Source organism: Vitis vinifera, chromosome 10 (assembly GCF_030704535.1).
Source record: "Vitis vinifera cultivar Pinot Noir 40024 chromosome 10, ASM3070453v1".
Lineage (NCBI taxonomy): Eukaryota > Viridiplantae > Streptophyta > Magnoliopsida > Vitales > Vitaceae > Vitis > Vitis vinifera.
In genome coordinates this window covers 2,712,447-2,725,007 of record NC_081814.1, presented here as the reverse complement: position 1 = coordinate 2,725,007, position 12,561 = coordinate 2,712,447, and the positions used below count along the sequence as shown (strand labels likewise).

Sequence of the window (12,561 nt, the reverse complement as noted above, 5' to 3'; positions counted from 1 at the left end):
CCTACCAAAGCCATCAACTAGACCTTTTCTTTGGGTCATCCACCTTAACCAATACAGTAAAGGGTGGCTTGAACTTGCTTTATGTCATCTACATTGAGAATCCAGCAGATTGTGTAATAGCAGAAAGGAGAAAAAGGGTAATAAGATGGGAAGATGGAGGTAGAGGGTGGTAGCTTCTTATTCACTAGCTTACATATGAGCATTTACCAGCAATCAAATATTAACTGACATAGATATGATGATAAAGAGGATGACCCTCTCTTTCACAAGCATTTCCAAAAATGCCAAGTGGTTGGTTCAATTCCTTTTATTACCAGCCCTAGCATCCTTCTTCTACATTGTATCCAAATCTTTGGCGCTACATGGTTACTGGAAAACCGGACACCCTTCAACAACGATACCTGGTTGAGTTGGGCATGTTGCCAAAGGGCAGTGATCCAATTTTGTTCCCCACCACTTCAAATTATGATTCTCATTCTGCAGAGCAAAGAACAAAAGAACTCCCATGAATGCAGTCCCAGCATCCAATGCTGCAGACAGAACATAGTTGTATTTCTGCCACCATCTCTTGTGGTACCGGAACACAAAGTAGTTGAAGATGGCTCCGGTGATGAGCCAGCTAGCTATGTTGGTGGGAGTTGCCGGTGGCATACCAGCAAAGCCATAAGATATAACCGGTATGTTTATCAAAGGAATCCATTTCTTTTCCGGGAAGATTTTGCTCATCACCCAGACTGGGACTGGCAAGACAGCTCCAATGAGGAACAGCCATACCAGGTTCCTGTAAAGCCCTCCAGGTCCAAACAGCCTCCGTGGTCCTATCAGACCCCATATAACAGAAGCATCAAACGTCACCCGGAATTTAGGACATGTCCAGGGGCTGTCAGGATGGAGAGTTTCGACGTCACAGATGTTCTCAATACTCCCCAACATCCACCAGGCAACCGCAAGGTTGACAGTACCAGCAACCAGTGTCCCCACCAGCTGGAAATCCAACAAAAAGATGATACTGAAATGTTAGTACAAAAGTTATAATTGGTTTAATGTATTAGTTCTAGGAGCTTCAGAGACCTGAGCTGTGTACATGCACCGGGGCGGAATCTTCATGTAGTGCCCAAGTTTAAGATCAGACAAGAAAGACAGGGCATGAACAGTGCTGATTCGCCCATAAATCTTGAAAAGCAGGTTGGCAATGGGCTTTCCTGGTAGGACATACCCTATTATGAACTGTGCTATAATATCATATCCAGGTTGCTGCATGGAAGCCAGAAGAAACTTGGCATGTCAGACACGAATTCATTTTAATTTCAGCTTTGAAAGAACAAAGAAGAGACAAGACCTCATCAATCAGAGAACAGGGTTTATTACCTGGTTGGTAGTTGCTTGAATGACTCCAATAGGGAGTGTCACAATCCAAGCCAAGCCAAAGGCAAACAGCATCCCCCACCATGGCAGCTGCACATCCTCTTTCCACACAAAACACATTATGATTGACAGAGCAATGCTCCCTATCAATAAGATGAGAAACCACCATTCGGGTACTTGTTTGTAGTTTTTCATCAACCTCGCATGGACGTCCATTTTGGCATTGTGGATTGCTGATTTGCTCTGCCTCAGGATATCCCTAGACAAGAGAAGCCAATCAATATTTCATAAACCAGAATTAGATCATATACAACTTTCAGGGGAAGCAAGCATCACACCTGCCATGAAACAGGGCCACATGAGTGAGGGTTGCGGTGAATCGTGCAAAACCCGACCCAATTGAGAGGGCAAACAGGGGGCTAAGATAGAGTTTTCCATAACCATCATAAGCAGCAATGTTAAGGTCATACTGTGGGGTCAAGATCTTGTTGGTATCGTATTTGTGCCCAGTAGAAGTGAAGAGCTGATTAGAGAAAATGGGGAATTTTCGAGCATCAAAGGTGTTAAACTTCCAGTAACACACTGGCACAATTATATAAATGAACATGATGAAGCCAGCCCCAACATTGAGAATGGAAAACCAGGGTGTGACCAGGGGGCTGCCATGATAAGCCGATATCCCTGCCCAGTCTAGTGTGAAGGCACCCACCCCAAGTCCATGGTAACCTGATCCAATTTGCTGTGCTGTTATACTATGAGGCCAAACCCAGCAGACCCAGGAGAAGAATGTTAAGATTGGGAATAGATATCCAGGAAGGGCATAGTAAAAAAAGCTTGCCATCAAGAAAAGAAGGAAAAATTGCATCCGGGTCAGGCCCTTTGACTTTGATTCTTTCTCATGCAGTGCCCTGTAACAAAAAAAAAATTATAGAACTGATCAGAACTAGCCTAAAAGGGGAAGTAGTACACCTAATTTGCAGAAACGGTATAATTTTATTTTTAGCACTTTTAGGCATTTAGCGTAGAGTTGTTCTGGAATAAAGCCCCTTGAAATTCTCCATAAAAACCAATAACAAATTAGCAAAGGAGTTCATCTGCCCATTCGTTTGCCTTCTTTTATTACCCCTAAAGTTATGCCTCTTGTCTCCTGAAAGGCGAATATTACACAGAGAAAGCTCACACAGCCCATGAGCCATACATGAACACAGAACAGGGTAATCTTGCTTTCCCTGGAAAGATCAAAATCTCCAGAAGGGGATAATATATTCGTTTGAATTTTGTATTTCTTCAACTCAAAATGTTTGAAACCCCGCCCCCCACCCCCCAAAAAAAAAAAGGGGGGGGGGGGGCGGGGGCGAGGGGGGAGGGGGAATCATTCAAATTGGATTTGGATTTCATCAGAACAATCGATTAAACCCCACTCATTGATGGTTTTGTTCTGCTTCACTTTTGCTTTTCAGAAATATATCTTTTGGCCAAAAACAGTTTCAAGAATAATGTTTTCAGTCTTTGCAGAGAAATAATCATTAGTCAAAGGAGAAAGACAGACCTAAAGAGAGAAACCTGGGCGAGGTTTGAAGGCCACCACATTTCAGCAGGTTCAACCAGGTACTTCCTCAGCATCCCGGCCCATCCATATCCCAATATCTGCAAATCATCATCAACAACAACAGAATTCAAAACCCAGAAAATATTAAACAGTCGGTTTCTTGTAATAAACATTTGTTTGGATAATCTTGACAAAATTTAGAAAAAAAAAAGGACACATTTTAATTGAAATAAGTTCAGAAATACCCTGTTCGCATGGTAACATGTTATCCTCTAGAACAGAAACCCACATAAAAAACATCAAAATGGCATTAATGGGTGCCTGAAAAAGTCTTATCTTCCAGCGGCAGACACACAAAACCATGGCAATTGGCAACAGAGCCGATAATTATCTCCAGAAAGAAAATTCACCTGAGTAGTCAAGACTATGAGGAGACCACAGAGGAAGTTCAAGCTCTGCTTGTAGTAAGCCTTCATGACAGTAATGGCGCCGATCGAGTACGCGTCACCCCCACCATAAGACACCCCACAGTTAGCAAATACGGTGATGATTACATGCTCCTTCATGTTGAACGGCCCAGGGTTCAAGCTGAAACCCCACCCGAAAACCTTGAACTCCCTCCTTGGAAGAGTCGAAGCCATGAATTTTCCGACGGGCAGCACCGCAATTTGCATGAGAATGGCGGATATGGTGAGCGGCTGCGTGCGGTAGGAGAAGAAGGTGTTGAGAAATATGAGGAGAGAACATGAAATGATTCCCAGAAACCATGCTCGGAAAGTCATCACAGGAAGTGTTTGGTCGTCGGTCTCCGGCACCACCAGCGCCACCTCCTCCACCGGAGTCCTCTCCCCCTCCGGGGCCTGTGTCGCCTCCTTTCCGTTCGTCGTAGGGATGTCCGTACGACCCCCGCCTTCGTTCTTGGTCGACGCCATTGAAGATAGACAGCTGAGACTGAGAGTCTGAGAGTGAGTATAAATTTTCAGAGATTTGATTACCCTTATTTATATAATACTTGTACGAATAACCCTCACCCTTTCAAAAGTTCAAAACCTTACCTGTAACCCACTTTTACAGAAATACCCCTGGCCTCTTTTTTCACTTATTCATACTTTTTCCTTTAGTCATTTAAAAAAAAATTATTTCCAAAAATTTTTAAATAAAAATAATTTAACATAATACAATATTTTTTAAATATTTATTAAAACATTATATAAAAAAAACACATGGAAACATCTTAAATTTATTATTAAAAATAAAATATTTTAGAACAATTAAAAAAAAACAATTTTTTAAGATAGAAAATTATTTTTGGAAACATTTTCTAATTGGTCAATCAATTTATTTTTAAATATAATAAAAATAAATTCCCTTAACGGAATAGGGATTGATATGGGGCACTGTCCTTGGCCTAGGGGCTAGGAGCCTGGGACTATGGTCCTAAATTCTGACCTTGGTCTTTCAACCTGACTCCTGACAGGTGACCTCACTGTGTTTACTAAGATTACTATAGTACCCTCACTATGGGACTATGGTCCTGATAAGTGTGACCTAACTGTATTTTGCAAGATTACTATACTACCCTTGCTAGGGAAAGTGCCTCATATAAATAATAATTGATCCAAGATGCCATATACTGCTTCTATATTTTGGAATTGTCCATTAATTAATATATCTACCTACTATACGAGAATTAGGACTAGGGAGAGTCTGGTTGATTGAATTATTGCTCCATCTAACAGTATATTCTTTATATACAATATGACAAATATGGGTTTGTCAACATTCTTCGTCACATGATAGCCATATTCTTTGATTATTCATAGTGTATATTTCTACAATCCTTCCAAAGTGTAGTTTAATGTAATTTTCAATTGATTTTAGATAGGTTTTGATTAAATGCTTGAAATAGTCTCACAATTAATTGTCGGGTTTAGATTTGTTAATAAATCTTTTAAGATAAAAAAATTAAAATTGATGATATTTATATGAATTGTTATAATAAAGAATATGTAAATTTTTATCGCCTTTTAACTTAGGATAAGAATGTGCAGACAATTTGGTCATTTACTAGTTTTGATTAAATGCTTAAAATAGTCTCACTATTAATTGTCGGGTTTAGATTTGTTAATAAATCTTTTAAGATAAAAAAAAATTAAAATTGATGATATTTATATGGAATGTTATAATAAAGAATATGTAAATTTTTATCGTCTTTTAACTTATGATAAGAATGCGTGGACAATTGGTCATTTACTAGTTTTGATTAAATGCTTAAAATAGTTGCATTATTAATTGTCGAGTTTAGATTTGTGAATATAATAAATCTTTTAAGATAAAAAAAATTAAAATTGATGATATTTATATGGGTTGTTTTAATAAAGAATATGTCAATTTTTATCGTCTCTTAACTTGTGATAAGAATGTGTGGATAATTTGGTCATTTACTAGTTTTCTTCACTGGTCATGTAATTTCCATAATAATTAATATGATGGCGGTAAATTATGACATGGACTTATCTTTTATTATTATTATTATTATAAAAATGTTATTAAACTATAATGAGAAGCATGCGATCCAAAATACCCAAATTAAAGACGAAGAGACAAACCCTAATTTTTTGGGATCGTTCATGAAGTGACATTAAATTTATTCAATTGGGTTTAGGAAGTGGAAGGTTAGTTTAGTAAATTCGAAGAAGTAGGATGGTTGGGAAGTTGGATCAATCAGCGCCATCAATGGTGGTGGTGGCTGCTGCCTTTTCGGAGCGTGTGATTTCACGTTCCGTACCGCGTCTGACACACTTCCATTCTCGACTCACCAAATGCCACGATGTCAGTACACGTGTTCGCCTCCGTGGGTCCCGCTGTGGTCGTACCACGTCGGATAAAGTGGGCGCAACTCTTATGACGGACAGTCAACGCCGTTACTCTGCAGCTCTGTACCAGCTGCCGCCACCTGACGTTGTCGTTGTGTTTATGCCATGTAGGACGAGGAGCACGTGTGATGCTCGTGTTTTGCTCGCAACGGACAAGGATATTGGAATCCACGTGGCGAAAATAAAACGGACTTTTCTGTTCTGAACGAGATGATGTGGTCCCCACATGGGATCTAGGGACACGTTATGTTAACGTTGATGACTTGCCATGTACCCACGTGGCAATTCGAGTTGGTGTCTTGTTAACAACAACCATTAAATAAGGCAACCCAAATATCGAGTAATATAATGAAATTAAAAGTATAAATTCAAATATAATTTAATTATTAAATAAATAACTAATTAACATTGAATTAGGTTTTGTTAGAATTCATAAAATTAACCTATTAGCTTTATTAATAATGAGGTTAATAATTTTCTATTATTTATTTAATTCAAATATGTTAAAACATAGTAATAAATACATTTGTTGAATTCATAAAATAAATAATAATCCGAGTTATCATAATGTTTGTTCTAAACTCAAATAGGCTTTCACGGTTTTAAAATGTATTTATAAAGTTAAAAATATCTTACATTTATATAACATTGATAACTTTTTTATTTATTTAACGTGTGATATCACAAATACTCATTATGTAAACATAATGTTCTCGTTTTGTCTTAAAAGATTATAGGACTAAATAGATAAATATCTTTACAAGACCAAACTCAATCGTATAGTTAAGTCTAAATGAGTTTTTATAACTTTAAAATATATTAAAAAAAAACTCATATTTATATAACGTTAAATTTTTTTCCCCTTATTTAATGTAATGCTATATGTGCATCTTGCATACTTTACACATATCTTGCATGGAGTTTACATATACTCTATATGTATATGACCAAAAATATCAAACTTTGTGATTTAAATATACGTTATTTATTTATTTATATTTTAAAATTTAAAAATAGAAAAAATGTCATTATAGTTTTTAATAATATTTTAAAGTAGGGGAGGTATGGGACCATTGCAGAGGTTGGGGTCTACATTTTGACTTTACAAAGCTCAAGGCAGGCTTTAGAGGGGCAGGAGAATTGGGAACCGATCATTTTAATGGATAGTGGTGGTGGTGGAGCCCATGTAGCAGCGGGGTCAAGCCCTGGCTCAGCGTTGACCATGGTCTCGCCCTCTGAGTTCATTCTTACCGTGAAACACAAAGGCGCACTCTGTTCAAACCCCCCATGCGCGCACTCAGTTTATCAACACATGCTTCTAATCTTTCCGATAACCCTTGCCCCAGCACTTAATAATTCTCCCTTTTCCCATTTTTCGACTTTGAAATTTGACTTGAAAAGATTTACACGTCGTCAAGTGTGATTGCAATCCAAAGAAAATCAAATCATAACATCAAAGATTCTTATTAAATTTAGATCCATTTCAAAGAGGCTCTCATCATTTGTTAGAAACCTTTTTATGAAAAGTCAATTATTATTTAGATAATTTAATATATATATATATATATATATATATATATATATATATATATATATATATATATAGGCGTTTGTTAGGCTGTAAGAGGGTTGGGGTGACGTCTCATAAGGTTTGTCAATCTGCTATTAGGCTATAGATCAAAAACCCTAAAAATGGACCTAAGAGTTTGTTTGTCTTTCTTGGGGGCCATGTTTTTGTGAATCCTGCAAGTTCCATGAATTGAGTGATTAGGAATGAAACTTTAACTAATATTTTGAATCAAGGAATTTTAAAAGTTGTTTTCACATCTGAGAAAACTATTAAGTATATAGCTTTCAAGTATAATTTAACTAATTGGATTATTTTAAAACCTAGTTTTCAAATTAAGTTTATTAAAGGAGAAAGTTTCATTCCTAATCACTCAATTCATGGAACTTGCAGGATTCACAAAAACATGGCCCCCAAGAAAGACAAACAAACTCTTAGGTCCATTAATTCTAAGGATTCCCATTCAACTCTCTCTCAGAATTTCACGCCTTTTTATGACCATTTTGAAATAACAGATTCTTCCAGCCACTTCAATCATCACATTACTTCACCATCCACCAGTATGGATATAGACTCAAGCTCGGAATCTCTACCTTTTGTGGAAGATTCCTTACCCACAAATTCATCTTTTGATAATGCTAACACTTTGTCTGATTATGTCAATTGCATCTTTGAATGGCAGGGAAAGTATGAGACTCTTGAAAGAAAACTTGAGTCAGTTGACTTTCATAAGCTCAGGTTAAACACTCAAGCCTCATTTTCCCCACTGGAAAATGGTGAGAAAAACCCATTCACCCCACTGGTGAATGAAAAATTAAGTAAGGATGAGCAGGAGTGCATTATCTTTAGAATGTTTCACCAAAGGAATGAGATCCTGTCCACTCTTAAGCCAGATGTTTATCATCTAATTTGTGAAAAAGCCAGGTCCAGTGCTGAAGAAAAACAAGTTTTCATTTCAGCATATCTTCAGGATCTGCATGTCCATCTCTCAGCTATTCCTTTGTGAAAAGGCCAAGTCCAGTGCAGAAGAAAAACAAATTTTTATTTCGGCTTATCTTCAGGATCTGCACATTTATTTCTCAGCCATTCCTGGTCTCAGTGTTCCAGGATTAAATTTAACCAAGGAAATGGAATTTGATGGCTTAAAGCTTTGCAGAAGTTGTACTGAACCGCTTCTTCACCAACAAGACAACAAGCCAATTTGCAACTGCAATAGGAATTTTACTATCAGCAGAGCTTGCATTGATCTACAGTACTACCAGCCAATTAACCTTGCCTTTAATGGGGAAGTTTTAATCCTAACTCCTGAAAAACTTCTTGATTATGGTTTGGTTTACCAACTTATCTGTTCTGATCCAAGTCAAGCTAGCAATTTTGGCAGAAAGGTTAATCTAAGCTTAACCCAAGGTTTTAAGCTAAACAAGAAGTTTACTGATGCCATTTTTATTAGCAAAGCACCTGAATGGATTTCTAGAGGCAACGTTATTCCAGCACAACACTATGTTAATATTCACTACCAGAATAGAAGACCTACTCTTCTGTCCAGTCCCTTAGTTCAATCCGACATTTGCGGAGAACCAATTATTAAGCAAATCAAGCATTGGAGAGCCAGAGTCATCAGCAGAGACTTTGAGGCCTACCCAAATAACATGGGGCATCTCATTGCTGCAGATTCCCTACATCAGATATTTTGCAGCAAAAAGATTGATCCTTTACCGTTCAAATCCACTATTCAAGATACTCAGCTCCTAATGGATCACCGCTCGGAATATATTCCTCCCTGATTAACAGATCAGCAGTCTTTCCAGCCGAAAGCAAGCTTCCGGGTCAAAAGTCAATATTGCTACAGTCCCCTTTACTGTTCACTATTCACTATTCAAGCACGGGTCTACTGTTCATGGTTACTGTTCAAGATTCCTTTTTTGCCTATTTAAGGAGGCTCGGGCCTCATATGTAAGCACGTTTCATTTTTCTCTCCTAAGCTGAAGCTCTCCCTTCTCTCTTCTTTCTCTCTCTTCCTTCTCTCTTCTCTCTCTCTCATCATGTAACCTCTTCAAGCCTTCAAGCTTTCTTCAAGCTTTCTTCCCTTGTTCATTGTAAGATATTTCTCCTTATGTATAATATAAGTATGTTTTGATTACCTCCTATATGGATGGTTTTTAATTAAGTTTTATTTTTCATTTTATTTTTTATTTTATGTTCTGATACCGCCTATATGGTCGGTTTTAATTAAGCTTTATTTTTAAGTTTATGTTTTTTATTTTGTACCGCCTACATGGTCGGTTTTAAGCTTATGATGAACTAACAAGTTTTTTGGTTCTTTTTCTTTAAATTTCTTTGTTGGTTCTTTTTCAAGCAAACAAATTGTGATGGCTGCCAACCCCACACCTCTTTCAACAAAATCAAGATATTGGCAAAATGATTTAAATCAATCTCTTTTAGTTATTGAAAGAGAATTTTTCTCTTATCGTTCAGATTATATTTCCCCATGATCATTGCTGCGGATTCCCGTCATCAGATATTCTGCAGCAAAAAGATTGATACCTTATGAGACGTCACCCCAACCAATGCTTTGGAGTCAACAAGTTGAAGAGGAAGAAGCACAACTTTTGGCAAAGCTTCATTCTTCTAAACCTATGCATGAATCCAGCCATATGCCTAACAAAATGTTAACCTTATACTATGATCATTCTGATCATTCTAAACCTATTAAGGCAACACAATATCCAGCTACCTCAGGGTCTCAGACCTTTAAGCAGGTTACTATGGCTAATCCCTCCCAAAAGGAATTAGCAACAAGCTCTTCTTTTTCAAGCAAACAAATTGTGGTGGCTGCCAACCCCACACCTCTTTCAACAAAATCAAGATATTGGCAAAATGATTTAAATCAATCTCTTTTAGTTATTGAAAGAGAATTTTTCTCTGAAAACCCCAGAGAGATTGCTGCAAAAGCATTTCAAGAAAATTTTCATTATCCCTCTGGTGATATTTTAAAAACAAGAGAGTTTTATGAAGCAGTCCTTATGGAAACTGGTTCTGTTAAGATTAAGCATCACGCTGATAAATTCAGCAATATAGGCTTGGCATATATATATATATATATATATATTTTAAAGGTGTTTTGACCATAAAATTTATTTTTACTATTTCAAAAATTCACTGTTAAACGAAGTCTAAATAATTTAGAAGATTAATTTTCATTATAAATTATTGACATGTCCTGATATATTTTTGTAATAGATGTATTCTTAATTAAGATAAATATTAGAAAGTATAGTATCAGATACATAATCTTGAATTCGAATTATGTCACTAATAATACCTTAAATTTATCCAATATTGATTATTGTGAGCTGATCAACATATCGAAGTTTTAGTGAAAGTCCTAAAAGAAATATTTTTCTTATATTTATAAACTTATTACATATGCATTAACTTATATATGCATTCTTTTTTCATAAACATTCATCTCCTATATTATTTTTAAAATTTGTTGAGGTCAAAAATGGACTTTCATGTCTCGTATTTATTCAATGTCATCCAAAATCTAACTCGTAGGCTTGTAATTGGGGTATGGATATTTTTGGGCTCAAGGGATAAGCTTGCTTGTCTATTTTCTTTCTTTCTTTTTTCCCTGTTAGTGAGATTGGTAATGCTTGGAGAATTTCCTAAGAGTGTACGATCCTAAGTTCAAAATTTCAACCCAACTTGGTGTGGGAGTTCACACTGGAGGGCGTGATGATGAGACTTGTCCTTTTTTTGGGGTTGGAATTCTTGGATGAAGAGGACCTTGCATCTACCACATCCAACCAAAACAAAAAGTGTGGGCCTTGTGGCCCAAATGAGTCGCTTCTCCCATTCCATCACTTGGAAAAAGTAGAAACCTAACCATTTGGGACCTCCTTGAGGCTTGTGTTTTCCACAATTGAATTTGGACTACATGCCTCTTTCACTACCATTTGATGCCAAACTTGGTTGAAAGTTTGTGAAATAAGTAAAGTTTCTGATAGGATGTTAAACTATCAATTGATCTAAAAGTTCATTCTGTTAGTTGATACTGGACCAACGGTATATATATCTAACCGGCTCGAGCTATCATGCTTATAATTAATCTCATTATGTTTTTTTTTTGTTTTTTTTTTTTTTGTATTTTTCATAGCTAGAGGCTAGGAAACTAAACTAGATGTTGTCACTTTTGTGGGTCAGAAGGAATTGTCATGCAATGATTTTCTGTTGAACAATTTGGAGGAAAAAGTGTGAAAAGCCCCCCTTATGGATGGCCTAGAACAAACCATCTGTTTCCCCAAAAGGCCCATCAAAGATAAAAGCAAAGCAATGGGCCTTTTGGTTTCCTACATAAACATATTCCCCCTTGTTTTTCCTATCTGTAAAGATATTCTTGGATAGTGGTTCGTGGAATGGTTTCAATTGAAGATGAGAAGATGTAGAGAAAAGATCGAGTCACATTTTTCACTTTGGTCGGTAGCTAGCTAGTGGAAAAGCACATGTAAGTTGACTAAACTAGAAAATTTACTCTTCCTTGTATGCAATATTATTGGGTGGTGTCTATGATATCATGTCAACAATCCATTTGCTTTTGTAGTTGTACTCACCCCTACATCATCGAGAAAATGATCATATATATAGCTACCCAATTGTAAGAATGTTTGTTGGGGTGTAAATATGCTGCCCTTAAGTTCATGGATTGGTCACCCAAATGATAATTTTTAGAACAGGCTTATGGAGTGTTATGTCAAATGTCATAAAAGGTTTAGTCTACCCTCATCGACCAAATTGGTTTTCAAATGAAATGATCATGACTCAATCCAATAATTGATATTAGAGTTAAGGGTCATGGGTTCGAGTCACGGGAGCATCATACTGAAGGAGGGATTGTTATGGTGCAATAATGCTGCTCTTAAATTCGAGGATGGGTTACCCAAATAATGATCTATTCTATCTCTAATACTTGTGGTCAACCATCATAATAATGGTTTTCATTGTGATCTATTGAGAATGTACCTTTTCTTCATAAAAGCAAATGCAAAAGATAAGGAAGACTTCAAGTATAGAATTTGGGACAAAAAAGTTGTTTCTAATGACACCACTTTATAAAAAAACATCAAAAGTTTAAATTTTTTGTCATCATCCATGTAAATATTATTCACTTTTGATATTATATAAATATCATCTACTATAGTTTA

At 36.6% G+C, this 12,561-nt stretch overlaps 1 protein-coding gene across 1 annotated transcript; it reads right to left on the bottom strand.

The window, feature by feature from the left end:
• Positions 1 to 154: 154 nt before the first annotated feature.
• On the bottom strand, positions 155 to 3,899 carry LOC100242155 (oligopeptide transporter 3). The gene is made up of 6 exons (XM_002273732.5): positions 3,325 to 3,899; positions 2,915 to 3,012; positions 1,704 to 2,273; positions 1,369 to 1,624; positions 1,072 to 1,254; positions 155 to 984 (listed from the first exon to the last, which is right to left on the bottom strand). Exons 1-6 carry the CDS (start codon positions 3,844 to 3,846, stop codon positions 367 to 369), a joined length of 2,247 nt encoding a protein of 748 aa, XP_002273768.2. The 5' UTR covers positions 3,847 to 3,899; the 3' UTR covers positions 155 to 366.
• Positions 3,900 to 12,561: the final 8,662 nt, after the last annotated feature.

Coding starts and splice junctions, on each gene's coding strand:
- LOC100242155 (XM_002273732.5), bottom strand. CDS start 3,846: ATGGCGTCGACCAAGAACGAAGGCGGGGGTCGTACGGACATCCCTACG. Junction 1,625..1,703: donor GTGGCCCTGTTTCATGGCAG/GTGTGATGCTTG, acceptor TCTCTTGTCTAG/GGATATCCTGAGGCAGAGCA. Junction 1,255..1,368: donor TTCAAGCAACTACCAACCAG/GTAATAAACCCT, acceptor GCTTCCATGCAG/CAACCTGGATATGATATTAT.